This window comes from Podarcis erhardii, assembly GCF_964252035.2.
Source record: "Podarcis erhardii genome assembly, chromosome: 3".
In the NCBI taxonomy this organism is placed as follows: domain Eukaryota; kingdom Metazoa; phylum Chordata; class Lepidosauria; order Squamata; family Lacertidae; genus Podarcis; species Podarcis erhardii.
In genome coordinates this window covers 83,272,869-83,297,493 of record NC_138507.1, presented here as the reverse complement: position 1 = coordinate 83,297,493, position 24,625 = coordinate 83,272,869, and the positions used below count along the sequence as shown (strand labels likewise).

Genomic DNA, 24,625 nt, shown 5'->3' with positions numbered 1-24,625 from the left:
TAGGCCACGACTGTTCAATACGCTTATGGAACCTTGAAAGCAAGACCTGCATTCAGGAGTTTACGGCTCATCGCAAGAAACACGACGAATCCATTCATGATGTAGCATTCCATCCCTCGAAATGTTATATCGCCAGTGCCGGAGCAGATGCGCTTGCTAAAGTCTTTGTATGACGCAATATTTCTCTCCCTGTCTAGCTGCCGTGTGTATATATATACAACAAGCTGTACAAATGACAAGGGCAAGAGCCTCCTCTTCGTGCCCTTTAATTCAGTGAATGTTAGCAAATGGTCTAGGGTTATATTTCTTTCTTTTCTTTCAGGGTGCTCTTTTCTAAATTAGGGGGTTCCTTGGGTTATATGAGCTCAGCTAGTGCTGAGAGCTGGGAAACCCTCTGTTTCAAATGGTCCATACAGAAGAACCGTTTTTATTTTTGAAGGTGTCAGTATTTGTCCAGGCCGGCCTTGGGCAAAATGAGATCCTCTGTTAACAATATGTCCAGTGTGGGCAATAAGGAAGCAGAAAATCCAATTTCTGTAGGATGTGGGTAGATAGAAACTTTTCTGCCTGTTTTTCCCCTCGAGAATATTACCCATATATTTCTGTAAAATAAGCCTGAATTTGGTGATGTAACATTTAGAAATGCAATATAAATATTATTACTTCTCCTCTTTTTTTTTACGTATTGTACGGTTGAATGATGTACAGGAGAATAAGGCTTGATTTTGTCTCAGCCTGCTGGCTGTTACATTAGGTGGATTGGGTTTAAACATCAAATATGAATGCAGTTTCCCTAAATTGTATTAAAGCAGATATTAACAAATGCTTTAAAAATGTATGTTTTATTTTAAGCCTTTGAAAGAATTTGTTAACAAGTGACTGGCACCACAGTTTACAACAGGGATGAGGCTTAATTCAGATGTTGATGACTCTTCTATTCATAGCTGAGCTCAGTAAAATTATGAAACTCTTCCCTTTTCAGTAAACAAGAAATTATATCTGTGTAGGCTTTAACAGGCCTTACTGTTGAAATGCATGTTATTGGCATCCTAATAATTTTCATTATCTTGAATAAACCTGCTTGGATACCCCTCCCCTCTCCAAATCTTACTCACACACTCATGCATAGAAGTGACCTCTCTGTGATTCAGTCTTTGGCTGCTAAGAATAGTGTGTGTATATATCTAGTGAGAGAGTTATTTAATCAACCATGTGGGTGGGGCCTATGTGGAGGAGATTTTCTGCTTGGTACTCACCCTTGTAATAGGGTGGTGATTGGCAGGAAAAGGGTGTAGAGTTGGCCAACGTGGTGCCAAATTTACAAACTCCACAGCAGCAGGAAGCTGTTTTCATGGGGTGTGGGTGTGTAGAGCAGCCTTCACCAATTTGGTGCCCTCCAGATATTTGAACTACAATTCCCAACTGCCCCAGCTGACACAATGGGTTGGAATTGGTTTTTGGAAGAATTTGAAATTCATAAAAATATGCCTTCATTTTTTTTGGAATAACTACCACACAATCCAGAAAAGAAACCATTTATTCTCTGTCATTGCATTACCAGCCTTAGGTTTGAACATGTTTTCTGCATTTGGTACTAAAAATATGTGGCATACCTATTTGTAGAAGTTTCCACTCTTGCAGATTCTGATGTGCAACATGTTTCCCTTTAATGGAATCAAAAAAATTACCTATAGATGTCAAAATGTTCAGCATTCGTTAAACCCCAATTTTGAGTCAAAGCAGAAAGACCAACTGCATCAAATATACTTATCTATATGTGACTTCTGTGTATGTATCCCTTCTCTCTGTGATCTTATTTTTAAAAGGATATTGCAAAGATTTATTTAGAAAAACAAATACATAAAGTTGTGTATATTGTGTGTGTACATATATATATATAGATATATATATAGAAAGAGAAATTGTAAACAGTATGTATTAAATGTGTCTTAAGGGAAGATTCTATCGGTAATTTTAATGTTTTAGTATTAAAAATTCTCCAGACTTTGTTGCGTACAAAGGATAAAAGGTATAGTTATTGTGCTTTTTGCTTAAGCAATATAATACATAGTTGCTGATGTTTAAATTGCTGTACATACAACTAATAGACCAGCATGCTTATTTTGGAGACTCCCATTTTGATTAAATTATGAATGTAAGAAAAAAGTTGCTTTTCAAATGTGGATTGGAAGTTGTTCAGTCCTGCTTAGTGGGCTCCTGATCCAAGTGAAGCGACTTTAAAAACAGGCAAATAGCTAGAGGCTGAGGTGCCTTTTGACAAACAAAAAATGTAGCCTTACCACGAGGTTGTGGACTCTGTATTTGTGTTCTTCTCTAGACTCTGTTAGTGTCTGTCAGTCTTCTCTGCTTGTGTACTATAGACTGCATTGTACTGTGCACAAATATTATAACTTCTTCAAGATGCTATCTTCAGTTAGAGATGAAAAAGACCCTTTCTAACCTTAACTGACCTATTCTGTTTACCTGCAAGTATTGGGTTGCACTACCATTGTGGATTTATAAGCATTTGGTTAACCTCCAGACCACATTCTTTCCTTTCCCCTATTGCCTTTACATGACCCTGTTGCAGCTGGCCAGGTGAGCCGCCTTCATTCGAATGTTAAGATCATGTCCAGCGATATCAAAGTTCTGCCTGTGGGTTTGATCTGTGAGGAACTGTTGTACATATGCCCGTTATCTGATGCTGTAATCGTTGAGCGGGGAACCTGCATGCATGAGCTTAATTCTAGAAGAAACTTGTGAACCAACAATGCACAGGTACCTTCTCTGATTCGTTACAAGAACACACCATAGCGTAACTTTCCCTCCCTTTCCTCCTTCCTTTGTAAACAAGGGGAGGAAATTAGAGTCTTGACAAAGCACAATTTTCCATTTTTTTTCCTGGATATGAGAAACACTGGTTTGTTCAAAACATGGATGCTTTGCAAGCCGGGATCAGAGCCATAGTTGGATGAGACAGTTTGTTATAAACCACAAATGGATGCTTAAAAAGTTCCCACGCATATGTGGGTGGGTGGGAAGGAATCCGTGCTTCATCCCAAGGCCCACCCATTGCAGCACATTCTCATAACAACTGTGCATAGTTGATTTTTGTCAGAGTCTTACATGTGTGTGCAAGTGTATGGTTAATGTAACCCTCCAAAGGTTGGTGGACTACAACTCCCATCATCCTTGACCATTGGCTATAGTGGCTGGAATTGTTGGGAGGCAGGAGTTCAACAACATCTGGAAGGCCAGTAGTTGTCCACCCCTGATTTAGATACAGTGAAAAATGTAGGAAAATGCTGAAGTTTAAAAACATAAGCACTACACACAGACAGAAAAGGTATGTGGTATAGCCCTTCTGGTTATGTATCTTTTCAGCATGCAGATAGGAAATTGAATATTTCAGTGTTACCCCACGTCAAGAAACCCTGCAAGTAGAAATATTCAAGAATAAGGCTGGGCTACAACTCTTCTTGAGACCTAGATTTTCCACAGGGAGGGTTCTTGGTGTGCAGAGCTTCCCTCACTGACATTCTGAATAGGTACATATCTCTGTCATAAAGCCCCAGGTTCAATAATTTGAGGAATCGGGACTGGGAAAGTCACCAGAGAGCTGCTACCAGTTATTATCAGCAGACTCTGTATAAGGCAGCATCAGATGAAGTGTAAAGGGTCCAGAAAGGTTGTACCAGATGCTGCTCTTGTGCTTTGATTGACCTTAAGATCTTTAACCAAACGACTTTGAAGTCAAATGTATTGAAGATTGAACAGCTTAACTTAAGAGCTTAACTTCATAGTTGCCATATTAAGACAAATCTTACGTGGTTTACTTTTAGAGTCTAAGCCCCCTTTTTGAACCCTTACTTAGAATCTACATCGCAATGAATTTGTGAGCTTAGAACAGAGTTATCTCAGACCTGGGAGCCCAAGCAGCCCCTACAATCCTCGTTCCCTGGCCTTGGGAACTCTCCTCAGCTCTCGCTCTTCCTGCTTTGCCTAGCAGGAATATGTGCTTGAACTCTGATAATGCCTCTTTCTTTTCTGGATGCAGGTGAGGTAAAATTTACCTTTGTTGCTCCTTCCACTTTTATTTCTGGCCCTGCACACCACTGGCGTATTGCTCGGAAGAGCTGCAAAAGTTTCCCTGTCCCTGACATAGAGTATATTCAGTGGAGTGCACCTCCAGGGGTGAAGTCAAACCACTGTGATAGCAGCACTGAAGTGACCTCCCTAGGGCACAGGCCTGGGCTGCCCAGACAACAAGACCCCCCTCGGCGTTGCTGATATGGTCCAAAGGAAGACAGAGCAATACATTTGGCCTAAGCAGTTATGAAAATGTTGGCTGATTCAGTAGTCTTGGGGGTGGGGGGAGCAGTTTTAAAAATCAGAATCTTCTGCAGCATAGTGAATGCCAGAATATTTTAAAAGTTCAATTTCCCCCAATAAGCTTTTCATGCATAGATTGATAAATTCACACTGCAGTTGATCAGAAGATACGCTTTCTGCTGTTCATGTATTGGATACACACTGAAGTTGACATAGAACTTAAGTGTTTCAGAATTGCCTTTAGGTTCTGAGTGGACGAGGTCTGAGAATTCTAACTTCTTTGCACTCAGTTTGAATGGGGAGATCCTAATTTGATGTGAGTTCTGCGGCATATTTGTCCCTGTACTCAAGAAAAGTTACACAGCTTTTTGCCAAGTAAAACACACCATTGCTTACATGGATAACTTAATGAAAACCAACCAAATTATATAAGGAATAATTGGAGGTTTCAGACTGAACCATTTTTCTTGCTCCTGTTAGAACTGGTGTTCTAATATAAGTTGGCTTCTAGGTGGACACCTTCCAAAATATTTCCTGCGATAGTCAGATGTCCATGATAAACACAGATTTTAGTGCCACAGCATCTGTGCCATTTTATATAAAGCACAGGACAGCTTTTGAAACCAGGCAAAATCTGTAACATCTTGTAACTGGGCAGCCCAAATTAACTGAAAGGGTCTCTTGTACTGTGTTCTTGGCTTTCTGAAACTCTGCAAGCTGAAAACACAGATTGACAACAATATTTCACAGTAATGTGTGCTGGGCAGATTTACCAATAGCAGTTCTTTTGAAGGGAAAGGAAACTATACTAGAATACTTTGTCTTACTGACTAAACTCATTGCGGAGGTGGGTTAGATCTGCATGTTACTCCATGCAACTCTGGAGCCAACACATTGTATTTTAGATTGAAAACTTGTATTAATCTTTGTTTTATATATTGCGAGATCATCTCCATTTCTTTTAATAGGCTAGTTTGTATTTTCCGCATGTTGGTCGGCTGTTTTCTTTTTATACATGCCTCCATGCTAGATGTTAGCAAAATTGCTAGGCCACCACTGGCTTTTGTTCTCTTGCAGTGGTTTTTCCTACTCTTCCAAATACTAAAGACACTTGAATTTAAATAATTTTGATTTTTACTGCTTGTTCTTTAAACACTTGTATTTTAAAGTCCCATTCTCATCTTTAAAGTAGAGGCTGCTGATGGTAGCCTGGAAGTGCAAGGTGTGTTCTTCATTCCTGACAAGGTAACTATACCTTGCTTCCATTGCTTAAATACAGTTGAACTTAAATCGGAACCAATTTTGAAAAGGGATGTGGAAACTTAATGGAAGTAGCCACCCTTCTGCACTTGCATAGTGTTTTGTTTCAAGGGAATGTTCCAGCTGGTTACTAGGGATCATAACATTTGACGCTTTTATCATGTTGGGAATAGCAGCAAGATAAATGTGTATATGGGAATAACTGAAATATGAATAGGCTACAGAATGCATGTGTGGAGTGGATTAAATTAGGACCAGTGTGAGGTGTGTACTATCCATTTTCTGATGCATGAATGGTCAGTTGCACCCACAGAGTATGGCTGGTTGCTTAGTCTAGTCAATCTTTCTAAGAGCAGTCATGCTCACCTGTCCTCATGGTTCCTGTCTTTATCATGGGTAATAAATTGCATATTGTTCATAGATCAACTGATAATAGTTCTTGTAGTAAAAGATGGAGGGATGCTCCTCAATGAGCATGTGACAGTACTCTTTGGTTAAATACAATCAGCCTTTTTGCTTGTATACAGAATAGTCATTTTGGTGGAAAATCTCTACAGTGCAATCGTATGAGATAAGCCCCACTGCGTTCAAAGGGGCTTACTCCCAAGTCAGTAAATATAGGATTGATACCTTAGTATTGATGTGGAAGTTTTAATGTTACAATGTGATATATTGATTCTTCCAAATTTTGACCAACATGTTATCTAGGGGTGAGAATCAGTGTTGCCATTGTTTTCATTGCTTTAGGAAGATTGAGCATTAATGGGGAAAGCAGTGTTGGTAGTACAGTTTAGGCACGAAGTTCTCACCAGAAAAAGACTCTTTGTACTCTAGAGTTGTTGCTTTCCTCTGAGAGACCATTATTTCATCCCCAAAAGTTCAAAAATCATTAGCAGCAGAGTAATGTGTGTTTGAAGAACCATTTTCAATATTTCGCCATTTTTCTCAAAACCAGATAAGTTGCAAAAGCATCAATAGTACCTGGTTTTTGTTTGTTTTTCAGTCTTTTAATATTTAACTGCCTTTAAAAGTAAAGAACAGCAAAGCAGTTTGTGGAAGATTTTGAGTAAATTTGTTCTGGAGGTTGAGAAAGTTGTTCTCATTATTAAATACAAAAATAACTTCTGTTAATACCTCACATAAATGAGGCAATGCTGAGGTACTAATGAAGGCAGTGGCACTGAAGAGTTGCAAAGTGAATTTCTGTGTACAGTACCTACATTCTATGTTGAGTAAAATCAAATGGACCTTCCTGAAGTAACACTATACAGAGCAGCTTTACTAAATATTACCGCAGCAAATAAATGTCCTTTGTACTATGTATTTATGTAAATTGGGTGCTAATAAATACTATTTTTCAACATTTTTGTGTGTGTTCTAAATGTATATTACAGTTTATGGAACCTCTCCAAAAATACAAGCCATAGGTGAAAAAAGCCTCTTTATATGTCATCATTTGCTCCACAGACTTTATGAATTACATTTTTACTTCAGAAAACTCAGAGGTAACCATGTTGGTCCACTGGAAAAGAAAAATATCAAAAGCTGCCATAGGGCAATTATTTCTTTGAATTCCTGTTTTTGTTTGTTTTTATGTTATTTTTATTTTATTGTTATGTTGTACACCACTTAGATTTTTTAAAACATTAAGCAGTTTATAAGCACTTTTAAATTAAAAAACGCTTTTAATCCGTATCGATCAGAATATCTTAAAGTAGTAAGTATTTGAATTCTCCAGAACTCTTAATTAAGTTGGGTATTTGGCAGAACAAGGGAGTATTCTTTTTTTAAAAAACAACAACAGTTATTTATGCAGCATGTGTTATGCAGGCTAAATTAATTAAGGATCTGCTAAATACAAAACAGATTGCAGTTTGCATTGAGGGCTGCTGGATGAAAGTGTCAAAATGGTGGTTCTCCCTTAAAAAAACACATGTTCTGCCTTGTCACAAGAGAAAACTGTGTGATGTAATAAGTAGACACTTCCATTCTCTTGGAATTAATTGTGAATTAATTGCTAAAGCCGAAAATACTGATGCTTATATCTTGCCTGAGCCATCAACAAATAATGATAGCAGATAGGAATGTCTTGGGTTGCTCTATATTGCACTTTAATACTGAAGTGAATGGGATATTTCACATAGATTATGAAGTACAAATAATTTCTATGTTGTTTTTTTGAAACAAAACTATGTAGAGCACTTTACTGATTTGGAAGCCCTTTCCCTAACGCTTCATGCATGTGGACCATAAATACTGCAAGTAAATAAAGTACTGCTGAGAGTAAACACATTTGAAGGCACTTTCATACACTGCACTAAGGCCCATGAAAACATGTTGGGGTTGAATCCTGGCACACAAGTAAGCTTGAGAATATGCAATTGGAATGCAGTGCAGGCTTCTTCAGCCATTACTTTAATCCCACTGTAAAACTTTAAGCACTAATGCAATGTAGAATAACACAGTGGTCCATCTAGTCAGAATTATAAGGCTATTTAAGAATGGACCAGTCTGGATGTTTGAGGAGGGTCCAAGCTTGGAGTGGAACACATGCTTGACTTACTGAAAGTCTCCCTCCCATTTAGGATTTCCAGTAGTATTGCTCCGAAAGACCCAGGCGGCAACCCTGGAGTGCTTGGGAGAGCCAGACTGAGCAACATGAACCAATGGATCTGATGCAGCACAAGGCAGCTTCTTATGTTCACAATCCTAGGAAGCAAAAAGGGTCTACTCATGCCTTCTTTACAAGGGAAAAAGTCCATACGCAGGCTTTAGTTTCAGGAGTTAGAGGGGGGGAAAGGCTTATTGGGTTTGTGTAAGCTTTCTTTTTCCTCCAAAGCAAATGAGATCTAGGACACCCTTTTTGTAACTTTTATTGCAAAAGGGTACAGCAAGTTATTTTTTAAAAAGCTCTTTAATGTAGGTGCATGTGCAGAGAGGGGAAAGTTAAAATAATATTTACAAACTCATGTTTCATCCACAAATCCTTTGCAAATGTTTGCATTCAGCTGCGTTCTTTGCACTTGTCTTCATTGCAGAAGATGCGGAGAAATACCGTGTATAAACCGACTTTTTCAGGGAGGCAAGGCAGATGATGATGATGAGATAAAGTTCTAAGTCCTAATGACGATTTAAAAATAAATCTCCAAGCCTGGATGGTGTAGACACCCAAGAGTTCTTAAAATCTCAGATGCGATATTGCTGCTCTTATGTAATAATATGTAAGAGGCCTCTGTACCTGAGAGCTGGGAAAGAGGCAACACAGCACCACTTGTGGGGGAGGAAATCCAGGAATTCACAAGCCAAAAAACCTAACATCTGTTCTAGGAAAACTGATGAAAAACATGAAAGATACAACTAGCAGATACACAATTGGTAGGGAACCTTGGACCCTTCAGCTGTCGCTGAGCTTCATCTCCCATCAACCCCAACCAGCATGGTCAATACTCAAGGCTGACCATGTAGCTGTAGTCCATATGCAAAGCCAAATGCTCCTCAGTACTGATATTTTGACTCACAACAAATTCTTTAAAGGCTGAGTCCTGTCAACAAGCACATAGGTGTGATCCACTAGACAGTAAGCACCACGGTTGCCATATTTCAAAAAGTAAAATTTCTGGCACCTGCAAAGGTGTTGAGCTTTTTTCAGGAAGACCCCAAAATTGTTGGGCTTTTGGGGGGAGAAACCTCCCCCCAAAATAGTCATTTTAAGCTTTTGGAGCTGTTTACACTGCGGTGCATAAACACCTGGGTTTTCTCTGGTATTTTGCTGGCAAAACTCCCCCTGATGCCATATTTGCACCTGAAAACCTGGATATGTCAGGGATTTTCCTGACATATGGGAAGCCTAGTGAATACTCAAGACTTTTTAAAAGATCATAAGATCACTCTCCAAAGGCTCCTGAGTAAAATTAGCAGTCATGGGGTAAGAGAACAAGCTCTCTTGTGAAACAGGAAGCAGAGAATAGGAATAAACGTCTATTTGACATCTTATGCAACACACCAAAGGCCCACTTCAGGACCAAATTGCTGATAAAACTATTCTTGGGCCTGAGTGCTAATAGCTATATATTAAAATCAAAGAGAATTGACAGGGTCTGTTGCTTGTGACAGCAGTTGTAAAATCAGCAGAGGGCATTTGATGCTGATGTCCAATGATAAATACTCTGGCTCATGGGATATAGAATAAATAATAAATTGCCACTGATGCTTTTTGTAATGCATCACAGCACCAACCCTAGAAGCATCTGTAAAAACTGCAGATTCTGTCTTAGGCGGAGGCTTGATTTTAGAATCTGAAGAGATGGAAGGAATATGATGTCACTGAACTAGGCATGTGGGAAGCTGCTCTCTGGGCTCATTTATGAAGACAGGAAGGAAACTGGTAGGAACCATATATATAATTTACTGCCTTGCTCTTTTGGTGCCAGGTTACAGACTCTGTCTGCCTGGCCTGCATTGCAACTAACTTCAGTTGAATGTTCTGTGATGTGTAATTAAACAATCTGTAAGCTTCAATTTTCCCCAAACTATTCTTTCAACACTTTGCCCAACAAAGCAATTGTGGACAGCTGGTGTGAGTGCCACACTCCATCTTTGTTGATACTGATTTTTCCCCCCTATAACCAAATCCTGATCTGCCCTGCTTGTTGTAGTCTCTTGTCCTTTGCTTGCTTCCTGTCCTCATGTGTCTGCCAACAACTCTTAATTAAAGGCCGGGTTCCAAAGCGCCATGCAATATTTTAAAGCCAGCTGTTGGTTAGCCATTTACTCCCCTCTGCATCACTGGAGAGTCGAAATGGGGTGGTACCCAACAAATGCCATCTCCGGCATGCCCATTAAGTCCAGTGCATCTGGGTTACAGCCTTAGACCTATTAGTCTCCTATTCTATGTGGAAGTTAACTCCAAACTATAGATTTGAGTCAAGTGAATTATCTAACCAAGGACTGTAGCCAGCTCTTCTACTGAATCAGTTTTGAAACCAGCAAGGGTGGGGGGAAGGAGATTGATCAGTCTACACCCATTATTGCCATGCATGGAGAATAGAGCTGACATTGGCTCTTAGCCACAGATGTCTTTGAGCCTCCTGGCTGGCTTTGCTTGCCGAACATTTTCTCATGTAGTGATGCAGTGTTTCCTGGAGCCTGCTGCTGATTTCAGTTCCGTGGTTGCGAATTAAACTCGGTACAAATATTCTGGATGATCCTAGGAACAAATCTGTAGAGGCTGTCAAACTCGTCCACAAAGAAGGAGTGTTCTTTGTCAGGGTCTGTAGCAATGGCTTCCAGCTCATCTTGGGCAGCCCATGCAATTCCTACTGAATAGGCTATGACTCCTGAAGTGAGAAACATGAGTACATAATGAGGTTAATGCCTTATTTGAAACAATATTGCATTCAAAGTAATATCCGTATAAGGGCCCAAAAATATTATCAGAAGTGGTGAGGTGTTTAAACTTAAATAAATGAGGCATTCCAATCCCCAGACTTGTTCCCCATTCCCTATTGTCTTGTTGAATGACTCATACATGTCCTTCCCGTGTTTCAAAAATTGAAGGGCTTAATGTTCACCAAGAATATACAAATACACTACTTTGTTTTAATTATTATGCCAAACTTGGACTTCTGGCTTGCAAAACTTAGATGCCATATTCTAGATCCAGAGCCCCATTGTTTGGGTGCTTTATGCAAAGCTTCTTTAAAAATAAATGAGGGGTTCTGGCATAGATGGGCCTTGGTCTGATGGAACAGGACTCTTCTGTTCTTCAGTGCTTTCCAGATGTTGCAGGACTCCAAATCCCATCACCTCCAGCCAGGATAAGCTATGGTTGTGAATGATGGGAGCTGTAGTTCCGTGACATCTGTAGGGCTACAGGTTGCCTACCCCTAAAATAGGTGTTTATAGGGTCTTCTGGCTTACCATTCTGATGTGCCGCTGCAGCTGGACCCCGGACATCATCGTATGATCTGCCATCTGTAATAAGAATCATTATCTTCCTCTTGTTTGGTTTGGATTTGCTGAAGAGCTGTTCAAAGGCATAGTTGATGGCTGCTCCGGTGCTGGTTCCTCCGCTCCAATAGTTGATTCTCTTGATAGCGTTTAGGACATCCTGCTTCGTTCTGTGCTTGTCAAAGCCAAACTCCAGCCTCTGTTCGTAGGTGTACTGCACAGCTCCAATGCGGGTGTCTGTATCGGAAATCTCGAATTCCTTGCTGATGTTAGCGACAAACTGGAGGAGGGTGCGGAAGTTGCCAGTGCCAACGCTGCTGGACCCGTCAATGACAAATCCAATATCCGCTGCATTGAGACAGGTCTTGCTGCATGCCAGGCGATCAGAGTCACAGACTCGCTTCACTAACTGCTGCACTACTTTGTGTAAGCTGAACCAACTGGGCACATTGATGGAATAGTACCCATTGGTCCTGCACACAGCCTGAAAGAGAGAAAACAAAAGCAATGAATTTCAAGAACAGTTACAGCAAAATTCATGGAGGCAACTTATTACTGTCAGTCATTGATTTCAGCTTACGACAGCTCTGTCCCTATGTATGAAACGTTTTTATGAGACAAACTGGTATTGCATCAAACTGGTAGAAAACACAGCTGAATAATACCCGCCCTTATCGTTTCTTAGATGTTGAGGTCTACATCCAGCTTAAAGGCAGCTAAATGGTAGACTGTTGCATTTATACTTGTTACTCGAGTACCTGCCATATTGCAAAACAAGCATCTGAATTGACTCTACTTCTGTCAACAGGCTTAACATTCATTGCAGGCGTGTTTGCTCTCATGTCTTAAAGTTATTTCCATTTTCTAAGATACAGCTACCATTAAGTCACTATGTATGAACACAGGGCTTCTTGCCTCATTCTACTTTCCCAGTCTGGCAAGTGCACAGAGACTTACTGTGGCTCTTCCCCCATTCAAACCTAAAGGAAATCAAGACCATCAGCCAGCCCAATTCAGTCTGGAGGCTTCCCAGTTTAAAGGCATTAAGGGGCTTTGAAGTTCATAGGAAATGTATTTCATGGCACAGACACAGTGGAAAGTGCACAAAATTATCTGAAAGGGTGTCCAGAGGGAGGAGAAAAAAGATGTATTCTGAAGGACAGTTCTCAAAGTCCACTTTGCTTCCTGAACTTGGGCTCATTTGCCACCTTCCAGGAAAGACTACATACATGCCAAACTAACACCACCCAGTTGAAGAGGCATTTTGTCATGAGTACCTGACCTATACTACATAGCTTGTGAGAATGAGTTCTAACTGAAGTGTATCCAGAACTTTTGTGTGTTTTGGAGGAAAACTGGAGGCAAGAGTACACAGCGTTCAGTAAACATGATCTAACACTACACAACTTGATTGAGGCTTTGAAGTGCGTTGATTGCTTGAGTCTTGCAGTCTCACTTGCTGAACCTTCATAATCTGCCCTGTGTGACTCCACTGAAGAACTAAGCGTACATAGATGCATCCTGTTTATACCGGGGATCTTGTAAAACTTTGCCGTATTGAGTCTCGGTATGGTGACTATTGTAGCATGTGAATATTTCAAAGAGAGAACTATATAGCTATAGCTGGACATTGTTGGAGCAGAGTGGTAGCCAGTTTGCTCACTCATACTTGTGGGTTTTTGGCCTGGCAAGGATGTCTCATTTTTATATTGACTCACCTACATGGGATGAAGAGTTCAGATCCCACCTTTCATCAGAATCAAGAAATTTTGCCTCTTTCTTGATGGATCCCAATGTACTCCTTACCTTGTCCACAAAGTTTGTTTCAATAACATTCTGCTTTTCATTTTCATCTGGTCCTTCAATGGTGACAAAGAAAATGTTGATGCCGGATTCCCTTGCCAGCCGAGAGGCCTCTTCCACTTTATCTGTAGGCCACCCATCCACCATCACTATAGCAACGTTGGGTGCACTACCTCTGTTCCCATTAGCATCCTCAAAGAAGTTTTTGTTAACAAAGGACAGCGCTCTCCCTGCATGAAGATGGGGGGTGGGGGGAAGTAACAGTTGTAACTTGCTCAGCAAAACAATGAAAAAGAACGTTAAAATCTCTTAGAACCTGTGCTCCTTGCCATTTATATGATTGTTTTGCCTATTATTGTCTATAACTAACAACAGAAACAATAAAATTGAGGATTCTCTCAAATCATCAGTAGCCCAGATCTAGTTACAGGCAACAATGCACATTCAATCTAAGTCACTGGTTGAGGATACATTTTTCTATCCACATGGAAATGGACATATATGCCCCCACCAGAGCCATGTGATGTCAAAGGGTTGCCTCACATCCAAATGTACATAACAAAGCTGATGCAAATCTCATTTGTGCATTCACATCCCACATCTGCATGCAATCCCTCGTCCAATAACGGAACCTACCGTGGAATCTTCTTGTATTGCTTGCTTGCTTGGTCAAATGTGTCTCTAACTTCTGCCTGATATGTTTTAAAAGCCGAAAGAGGGAATAGATTTGCAATAAGGGATACTGAACTAAAGTCAGTGCTTTTTTTCTGGAGGGGGGAGCAGGGTACACATACCCCTAAACGTTTTGTGAAACTAAGTTTGGCCTCAATGAGGGCCAGTATTTCAATATGAGTAGGAAAATGGTAGTACCCCTAAATATTTTTTTTTTAGAAAAAAAGCACTGACTAAGGTATTGGGCATTTTAATTTCTGTTTGGAACTCTATGGTGGTTGGTGTCTCACCAATCTGCTATATTTGCACTGTGAAAGGGACAAGCTATTCAGAGAAAACTTTCAGATATTAAATCCTGATTCTCTGGAAGACAAAGTATTTTCCAAACTAAGGGAAGAGGAACCAGAAATGAGTGAGGACAGTTTGTGGTCTTGACCTCAATCTGCCTAGAACATCTAGCATACCAACATCTTTTGATTCTTAAACTGATTAGCTGTGGATGTATTGTGCAGGATACATACCAACATTGGACAATCCTCCTTTCTGTAGTATTTTCTCTATGGCATTTTGCAGATCCTTAGAGTTTGTATAGGTCTTCAAGTTAAATTCAGTTGAAGGGTCATCACTATTCGTAAAATGAAAATGGAGCAGTTTCGTTTTGTGTTATCCCCAGGAAAATAAGTTCCTACACAATATGGCACTAACTCTTAACACATTAATGATACTAGTTGTAATTTATAGTAATTTCGCATGAATATTTCCTGTGTTTTCATAGAAATGTGTAAACATGTCATATGTGAAACTTACGTTTGTGGCTGCTTTTTAAAATCAATTATTTGACAAAAAAAAAATATTTGTAGGTGGGGCAACTGCCCTTGATGGGTGAGGGGTGAGGAACCTGCGGTCTCCTCCAGTGTTGTTGGACTCACATAATCCCTGAAGTATGGGCTATTAGAGAGGTTCTCAAATGGTGGTCTACACACTCCATTCAAGTGATCTGCAGAAAGGTTGTGGAACAATCAAGAATCTCTATACTTGGAAATCTTTTTCTGACAATGGAGATTAAGACTGGATTTTGACCATGGTTGGATATATCAAATAAGCCAACAAGGTCCTAACTTAAGATATATGATTTTTATGATGCAGTGCTGGTGCAGTCTAGCAATGTGAGATACATATCTGCTTCAATTTGTAGAACAAAAAAAAAGTGTATTAAGTAGTTTGCCACAAGAAGTTCCTGTGGTGTTGCCACAGACATGGAGATGGATGTTAGGCAGCACAGATGTTATGAAAATACATCATACTCTCTTACCCATACTGGATGATGCCCATAAGAGGACCAGCTGGGCCCACATCCAGGGCTTGAGCAACATTTTTGAGGAACTGTTTTTGGATCTGAAAGCGGCGCTTGCCAATGCTCCAGCTGCCATCTATCAAGAAGGATAAATCAACTTTGCAATCTGAAAAAAGAAAAGATTACAGTAACTTTGGAGGTCCTTTTGCATATATTTTGTGTTTTTCCTGCATGACTACAAAAACACACCTCAAACCATGATAAGAGAGCATGTACTCAATCAGTCACAGAATTTACCAAAGATTACAAAGCTTCACTTGACATAGATAACAATAACCCTACTTGGCAAGTAGAGAAGAACTAGTGTTTCTGTTTCTGTTCAGAAAGAATTCTGTTTCTGTAAACATTCCATCCACAGAGCTGGGGAAACTTCAGGATTGTTTAATCTACTTTTCTTCCCCCCACAACTCCCCCCCCCCCAATTTTTACCAACCAGAATTTAGTATAAAGATATGCACATGAACATGGTGCCTTGGAGCACAGTCCGAGCTTTGAAATGTGTTTTTATTACCAGAACTGAACCAGGTTTGCAGTCCTTAAACCCAAAAGTTCTCTTCTCCTGGTCCACTTTATTTCAGCAGGCTAATCTAGGTGGGGAAAGTTGTTTGGCTGTTGCTATGGTTTGACAATCAGAAGTCAGAAACCCTTAATGATCTACTGCAGACTGCATCCATATCTACCACCATATCTACCAATGGTTCCCAATCTGCCAAGGTTTGATCCCTATATGGGACAACTGCAATATTCCTGCATTGCAAAGGGGTTGGGCTACATGATCCTCAGGGTTCCTTCCAACTCCATAATTCTATGATTCTTCCTTCTACTTCTGCTATCTCAGCTGATACAGGCCACCTTGAAATCCCACAGACCTTTGAAAGGAAAGCTTAGCTCAGAAGGCACTTTTAGGAGTCCCCACATACACTAAGAATACAGTCCTGTTATGCACACTTACCTGGGACTAAATCCCATTTGAATCTAATGAGGCCAACTTCTCAAAAGATGTATAAGAGAGTTGAGCTTCATGTGGGCTATTTGAATACATCAGGAGCAGTCATATTCAAATCATGTCATTAAATGACTGTGTAAGATTTGACAACTTTGCAAGACTTGGACTTCAGAGGCACTTTAGACAAGCAATTATTTATATGTGACTCATGCGGACTGAGCTACTTCAGGATGGTGGTATGAGGTTGAATAATTAGTTGTGCCTCCACAGAACGAACCCAAACTAATAAACAACATTTTCCTTGCGCCTATAAGATGAGCATATTATGAGTTAGCGACAGTAGAATTTTCTCCTCTCTGCTAATTGTCTATATGCACTGTGTGTTTTCTAGGAAGGAGCATTCAACTGTTCTCCCCCCCCCTCACCAAGTCTGAAGTGGTACAGTCCAGGAGCAGTCTTACCACATGAAAGTTTTACCACACCGAGTACCTCTCTTTCTTTCCTGCATTTTAGTGTGCATTGTGGTTGTATTCTCTATTCCTGCATTGTGACTTGTATAGCTATTGGGGGGGGGGCAAAACAACACCCCCCCCATGCAAAAAGTGTTCTTTAATTAGTGCTGAAACAAAAAATCTCCTTCTTTATTGAAGTGGGAATTGCTATTTTGCCAGACATTGAAGTAATTCAAAGAATGATAATCTCCTTTGTGGCTTTCAGATCTGCCTCTCCAGTCTGGATATTTAAAAACTTGATTGTAGTCTTTTAAATGCACGTGTCCTCACTCATCTTGCTATTTTGGCTCGCAGAGCAGTAGACAAACACCCAAAGCTAAAGCAACCTCTTCTCTCTATTTTTTTTTAAATAACCTGCAAGGGATGTCTTCAAGAAATAGCAGTCTATTCTTCTTTTGCTCTAAGCTGCTGAGAAAATACTCGTTTCCTTGAAAGGGATCAACATTTGGATAAGCTTAAATGGCAATTAATGGTTTTTGTTCTTAGTCAGGCTTCTTGTTTCTTTGAAACTGCTCCCACCAAGACAGGTGTGCCAATAAGGTATATTTCACTGAAGAGGTGCCAGGCTTGCAAAGATTCCCCATGCCCTTTACAAAACCCTTTGTGAGTAATCTTGTTCCGAGTGTGTTCCAACTTCCTTACTCCGAATCAGGATTTGTACTGTGTGCTGAGATTGTTCCTGGCTCCTGCATGGCATTCCTTTCATTACAAGATTGGCTCCAGAAGCATAAACCCCCTGACAAAATCCAGTAATTATTTGCGGAGAACTGTGATAAAACCTGGTGAGGCAGATACACCCGCCTTGCTATTTTAGGAGGAAAATTAGCACTTTCCTGCAGCTATTTAAAGATGATTCATAAATTTTGTCCCTGAGTAGCCATAATCTAAGATTGATATTGATGGCATTAAGAGCAATAAATAGGAGGGCACGTTTTGAGAATGAAATTAATGCCTCTGGGGCAGGGAGAGAGGATAAACAGGCTTGTGGCCCATGATGGCCATGTTCTGCCTCCACAGCTGGAGCTGTGTGCTTCTGAATATCAGTTGCAGGTAGAGTGCTCCTGTGCTTGAGTCCTACTTGTGAGCTTCCCATGGGCATCTAGCTGGCCACTGTGAGAACAGGATGCTGGACCATTGGTCTGATGGAGAACTCAGTTCTGGCACCTCTCAGGTGGATGCCATTGCCATTCTAAGACAATGAGGGAGGCATTCATAGTGAGTTCCGGCACCTCTCTTTCTAGTAAAATGGCACTGTTCTTATGATATTGTATTGTAAAAAACCCCCACTACCCTTGCATATAAACTAACTCTCATTCTGATTTGCGTGGCAGAAAAACCTCCACGCTTCCCTACACCAGATAGCTTTTGCTCCAATTGTGTTTGTACTTTAAGACAGGAATGGGGAATCTGCCGCCTTCCAGATGCTGAACTCCAAATCGCATCAGCTCCAACCAGCATAATAATCAGTGTTCATGGATATTGGAACTGCAGTCCAACAACATAGCAGTTCAACCCCTAAGTTAGGATAAAGCGTCACTTTAAATAGAATTCTATACTGGGTCAGAAAAAAGAAACCTTACTGTATAATCAAATATATATAATGACTGCTCAGGAGCCCCTGGTCGGTTTTACCATGGCATCAGGCCAAGGTTAGGGGACCAGGATCAGGGGTCAGCAAACTTTTTCAGCAGGGGGCCGGTCCACTGTCCCTCAGACCTTGTGGAGGGGACACTATATTTTTTTGGGGGGGGGGGAGAACGAATTCCTATGCCCCACAAATAACCCAGAGTTGCATTTTAAATAAAAGCACACATTCTACTCATGTAAAAACACCAGGCAGGCCCCACAAATAACCCAGAGAGGCATTTTAAATAAAAGGACACATTCTACTCATGTAAAAACACGCTGATTCTCGGACTGTCCGGATTTAGAAAGCGATTGAGCCGGATCCGGCCCCCGGGCCTTAGTTTGCCTACCTATGCTCTAGGACTAAAACCCTCTCATCACCCTTGCCCGTTGAGCATGCTGTCTGGGGCTGAGAGGAGTAACACCCTGGGCTGCTTCACTGAATTTTTAGGCAAACTTTTGCAGCTCTTGCAAATGTGTGCTTCAAACATCCCCTTTATATTATCTTGAAAATCACAACTAGGTTAAACAGCAGCTCAGTCTGCAGAAGTAAAAACAAATAACTAGTCCTGGGTGATTTCTCTTCAGCTAACTTTGGAATGGATTCAGCAAAAATTAATTAAAAACAAAACAAGAACCCACTCAGTCCCCCCCCCCCAAGTTCATTATCAAAATGTGGATTCCACTGCAACCCGGATGACATCTTTGGGAGTGTGATGAGGCCCTGCACTCTCCTGATACATCCATTCTTTCCCTTCCCCCAGAAATCACAATGTGGAAGCCCTCTAAGAAGGCTCTGCCTTCCTCCCAGTGGTTGAAATTTTGAAAGGGCAGACTCGCTGGTGCCAATACTTGGCTGGTGCACATACTTGGGTTTCCCTGTGAAACTGGTTCCAGGGGTTTGGGGACCACATCTTCCTTGGAACTGAAACCTGGAATGATCAATAATGACACAGTTGGTTATTAAATGCAAAGGGCATGAGATGATGACACCATTATATTTTTGAGGGCCTTCTCAATAGTGGAGCCCTCCCTGGGGAAAACCTTCCCTTCAGATGTCAAGTAAACAAACAACTACTGGACTTTTAGAAGACACCTGAAGACAGCCCTGTATTGGGAAGTTTTAAATGTTTGATGTTTTAGTATGTTCTGACATGTGCTGTGAACCACCCAGAGTGGCTGAGGAAACCCAACCAGATGGGCAGGGTATAAATAATAATGTACCACATACATCTGAGATATAGTGGTAGCTACTAGCTTTTTTGACTTCAGAATTCATGGATGTTAGGCTGTTATATGTGTGGTTCATTCACCTACTGATTAAAATTCACAGCCCTACTTGCTGATATAAGAGGTGGGATAATTACATGTGCCATGAGGAAACAAAGAAAGGAGTTCTTGTCTCGCCACAATGAACTGTAAATTCTTGTCTCGCCACAATGAACTGTAAATTATCACCAGGTATTCTTGCACTTTGGGGAATACCACAAAATGGGGCTAACAAGGCTCTGTTCCGCACATTAGACTGTATTTATGCACTGTGGAATTTACCCCACAACAATTTCATTTTGAAACATGAACAACATGGTCCATGTGGTGTTTATCTTTATTTGAACTTTATACCTCTAGAAAGCTGAAAATTAGATCAGCAGTAGGAAATCTTCACCTCACAGTATGGCTTGGCTTAGTCCGTGCCCTTTACCCTCCCCATCCATCACCAGGTGTCATGGACAGGTAAATTCACAAGATAAAACTGAAAAGAAAGCACTGAGAGTGTGCTCTAGCTGCACTCCTAATTCTTCCTTTTCGTGGCTGGTCTGGTGCTTTTTGAATTTGGTGCCGATTCACAGCTGGAAAAGAGTTGGGAGAGCATTCTCATTCTGACTTTGCAGCCGCAGCCATTGCTTGAGTTTAAGCTGAGGCTGTAGAGGGAGGTCTTTCCTTTGCAGCTTGGCTTTCAAGCCACTGCTTGAATGCAATTAGATAATTATATAGTTCTTTTTAATAAAAATGCCACCCATCATGTATCACTGAGAAAAGTCAATACATTGAAAAGACAGCCCTTTCTAGTGAGCCCTTCTAGGTTCCCAGGCTGGCTTGAAGACTCTATTGTCAGTCTTGGGAATATTCCCTCACTCTGCCTAGGTGCTTCACTGCAAGCCAATTAAGCTTCTTCACCACTGAGTTGTCACAGCTGTCCAGGCTCCTTAATCTGTCCAGGCTCAAGCAATACTCAAGCAATACCAGGCTCAAGCAATACTTGTCACATACAAACTAAAAATAATTCTCTTTGAAGTGATAATCAGCATGCATCAAACTTAATCACTGAGCTAATTTTTTATTGTATTCTGGTCCCTTGGAAAATTTCCCTTTTCTCACCTCAAGCTGTGTGATGAATAATCTTGCCTGCAAATAGGTATCCAGACATCCACCTGAACATTTAGAGTGTTTTTACTTTCTGTTGATGGTAATCTCTTAACATCCTGATACATGTGCTGAGATTCAACTTGGAAATGTAAACTTTTTGGCTGTTCTGACCTGTGTATATGGATGCATTGCCTATGCAAGCCCATCCTCACACAACAACTCTCCCACTTAAGCAAACAAGAAAGGGCAAAGCATAGCTAAAACATTATGGAATAGGACTAAGGGTGTGTTTACAAGCACATGTACTCAGTAACTGCAACATAATGACTTACACAACCTGCAAGATTCATGTGATGAATCTGCTTTTGGGTAGATTAAGTTAAAATCCCTTTCTATTTCATGTATGGCAGGATCCTCCATAACGTTGACCCCTCATCTGCAGATTCATCATTCCAACCTCACGTTTCAGCTGTGAATCTCTGCTTTCTGATTTTTAGAAAGGCTTCATTTCATAGCACATACATGCAGACCTAAATATGAAAACAAATTGCCTATCTTGCCATAGCTTAATGCGGAGGACCTTAAGGTCCACAAACAATAATACTTTGGAGGTCCTGGGCCTCAAGGAAGTTAGACTGGCCTTGACCAGGGCCAGAGCCTTTTCAGCCCTGGCCCCAGTCTGGTGGAACGCTCTCCCACAAGAGACCAGGGCCCTGCGGGATTTGACATACTTCTGTAGGGCCTGCAAGATGGAGCTGTTCCGCCAGGCCTTTGGTCCGGGCCCACTCTGACTCCCTTCTTTCTATAGGACCCTGTATGTAAGTGGCCTCCTTGGCTCTTTCTATATGGGACCAGCTCTTTCCATTTGGGACCAGCACGAGTGGCCGGGCCTGGTGAGCTTTAATTCCTTACTCCTATGGTTGTGATTTGTGGGTTCCCACTTAATTTTATTTTGATTTTAAATGTGATTCAAATTATATTTTAAACTAATTGTTTTGAATGTATTATATATTTGGTGTTAGCCCCCCTGAGCCTGGCCTCGGCTGAGGAGGGCGGGGTATAAATAATAATAATAATAATAATAATATTAAATGCAATTTTCTTTTCCTACATTCCATTTGCTCCTGTCAGGGCTTGTCCACCCTTTCCTCCATACTTTCCAGGCATGGTCCATACTTTAAAGCTCCATGTCTGAGTGGCTCTGTTTTTTGCTCTGGAGCTTTCCCCACAATAACCCACTCCTCACCATTGGATTGGCACAAATACCAATCCATTGGAAACCCAAACTGAATTGCAAAAGAAAGAGTGCTTGGACACACAGCTTTGAAGTGCAGACCTGTGCCTTGAAAGCCCAGGCCAAAAAGTAAGTGTGGATTCGCCCAATTCATACTCAGGATAGCCACCGTTCACAACATTTCTGTGGAAGTTTATAATGTGTGTGATGATCATACAGGTAGATTTCTTGCATATAGCATGCAAATGCTTCTCATGTAAAAAGGGTCTTGTAATTTCTTCCTAAAGCAGCAAGTGGGGGAGCTTCTAGTCTGTGGACTTAATTAGGTCTTGCAATTAGGGGTGCTAATTTGGCCTATGAGGCTGTTTCTTCCAAGCCACGCCCACCTACGTCTGGTGTGAGGCAGGTAAAGATGGAGCTCCAATTGAAAGCCTTAAAATGACAGAGTTGGTGATTAGAAAACTTTGCGTAATACTACCTGTGTCAAAAAGGCTTGATCCCAGTTTCCACAAGTCTGTTTCTATAGCTTCCACACACAAGAGGGGAAAAACAGTAATTAATTAAAAGTAAAAGAAACAAAAGCAAACCACTAACCCAAACCAATCTGAAGTTAACAGAACAAATGCTGTTCCTTTAGGCGAGACACTTTGTAAAATGAAGTATATGTGAGAATAAGCAGAAGTATATGTAAGAAGCAGAATAAATAGAACATGACATGGATATGACAGATCCTTCCTTAAGTGAAATATTAAGTTAAGAGACATTCTGTGCCAGAAACAAATGATTTTTTTTTTTTAGTTTTGACATGAACTTTTGAGGAGAGTACTTATGTGGCTTTCTTCATACTGTTTGTTCCAACAACAAAAAAGTGACAAGCCAGCTGTTTCCTGGGTCTTTGGCTTGTCCCATTTCTTTTAATGATTGTTTCTCAAAGAAGGGGCTGATGCACTATGGAAATTGCCTTTTGTGTTGTTTTTTGTCAGCCTCAATTTCCAGTGTTTGGGCAGATACTGTGATGTGAGATGGGTGATTTGTGCTCATGCTGCTATTGGGGCAGTCATATGTGACCTCCTTTTCAATACTGTTTGCATCTGCAAAGGTTTTTTGGTTTTTGGTTTATTTCCAATAACCGCATATCCTGCCACTTCCTGATGAAATCCCATAGCTTTTTAAACCAGAAATGTTCTGATTTATTTTTGCTTTTGCTTTTATTGCAATACAGCCCCTCCAGATAGCAATAATGTGATAGCTTTGGGAAACACTGCAGAACAAACCAAAGCAGGCTAAACCCACTACTAATGCACCATGGATCATGTCAAGAATATGTTGCAGTACAGATCTGCAATGAAACACCAGGCCCTTAGAAACAATACTTTAATCAAGACTAAAGTTTATTCTGCATATATAGGAAACTGCCTGAAATGAGCACCAGACATAGGGAACTGGATGTAAAAGAATACTCAGATGACTCAAGCACTGCTCTGTTGAAAACAATAGATTTTTTTCCATACGAGGTGAGAGGAAGTAGTGCTTCTGGTTCAGACTAACAAGCCCAGAGAAATCTAGGTGACAAATCCTGTCAAAATCTGCCTTGGTTTATGGGGAAGCTTACCCAGATTGGCAGGAGAGGTGGAAGGCTTCCGGAATGAGACAATTGGCTCTTGCCGTTGAAGACCTGTGTGGTTTGTCAAACGGGTCAACTTTAATACACAGAGGCATAATTCTGGTGAGTCTATTTCATTACCTAAGAACCACCAGTTTTAAAATGGGGGTAGTATTAATAGGGACTTCCCTGTACGTCAAGACAGTTTAGCTTCAGCAATTTTTAATAGGATGGGCACTCTGCCCCTCAGCATTTACAGCCTGAAATGCTATCATAATGTCACACGGAAGTCAATTGACGTTTCTTGGGCTTGGGTTGCAATCTATACATAATTTAATCAGGTCAGTCCTGTTCACTTTATTAGAACTGCTCTGGCGATGTAAATGGGTTATGGATTTCAACTCCTACAAAATAACTTGACTCAAGTAGTTTGAACTTTAGAGGATAACTAGCAGACCACTACAGGCCTGTGGGTATAGGGTGGTATATAAGTTTAATAAATAATAACAATACAGAAATGCTGCAAAATCAGAATGGCTGCAATCCAGCCAAATCTTTTTATTTTAAATCCCAGCGATTTCACAGGGAGAGTCGAGCATGTGTTTCAATATCTTCTACTGAAATAACAGGGAATTAAAATTCTTAACTTGGGCTAAATTGTATCCAGTATTTCTTAGGCGTATTTCCTAAGTAGTAATTGTAGGTAACTCAGGGAAACTAACTTCCAAGAGAACGTCTTTAAGAGTGGGCTCTGGTTGCTGCTTTTTATAACCGGAAAACATTTTAAAAATCATATGAAGGTTTTACCTGTATTAGGTCGAGCGATATTTCTGTTACTTGCATGGCTGGAACTGCCTCTGAATGCTTTAAAAATATTTTACTGGTCAACACATAAACTTGAATAAATTGTAATTAGTAAATATGATTACTTTAAACTAAACTTAGCTTAAATGAAGAAAATATATAT

The 24,625-nt window shown here is 40.6% G+C and overlaps 2 protein-coding genes across 6 annotated transcripts in view; one reads left to right on the top strand and one right to left on the bottom strand.

Annotated features, from left to right (window-relative positions):
* STRN (striatin) overlaps positions 1–6,955 on the top strand; it is a 51,784-nt gene extending 44,829 nt beyond the window's left edge. For all 3 annotated transcript variants that reach the window (XM_081857665.1, XM_081857667.1, XM_081857666.1), the window contains one exon: positions 4–6,955. In XM_081857665.1, the coding sequence (XP_081713791.1) occupies positions 4–173 (170 nt within the window). In that variant the 3' untranslated portion in view covers positions 174–6,955. The remainder of the gene's footprint in view (positions 1–3) is intronic.
* VIT (vitrin) overlaps positions 6,596–24,625 on the bottom strand; it is a 39,703-nt gene continuing 21,673 nt past the window's right edge. For 2 of the 3 annotated variants that reach the window (XM_081857668.1, XM_081857669.1), the window contains exons 10-18: positions 24,466–24,522; positions 23,668–23,730; positions 22,534–22,581; positions 19,324–19,386; positions 15,329–15,476; positions 14,538–14,641; positions 13,348–13,574; positions 11,512–12,025; positions 6,596–10,928 (exon numbers count right to left, since the gene is read on the bottom strand). In XM_081857668.1, the coding sequence (XP_081713794.1) occupies positions 10,750–10,928; positions 11,512–12,025; positions 13,348–13,574; positions 14,538–14,641; positions 15,329–15,476; positions 19,324–19,386; positions 22,534–22,581; positions 23,668–23,730; positions 24,466–24,522 (1,403 nt within the window). In that variant the 3' untranslated portion in view covers positions 6,596–10,749. The remainder of the gene's footprint in view (positions 10,929–11,511; positions 12,026–13,347; positions 13,575–14,537; positions 14,642–15,328; positions 15,477–19,323; positions 19,387–22,533; positions 22,582–23,667; positions 23,731–24,465; positions 24,523–24,625) is intronic. The other variant, XM_081857670.1, reaches the window with a different exon arrangement.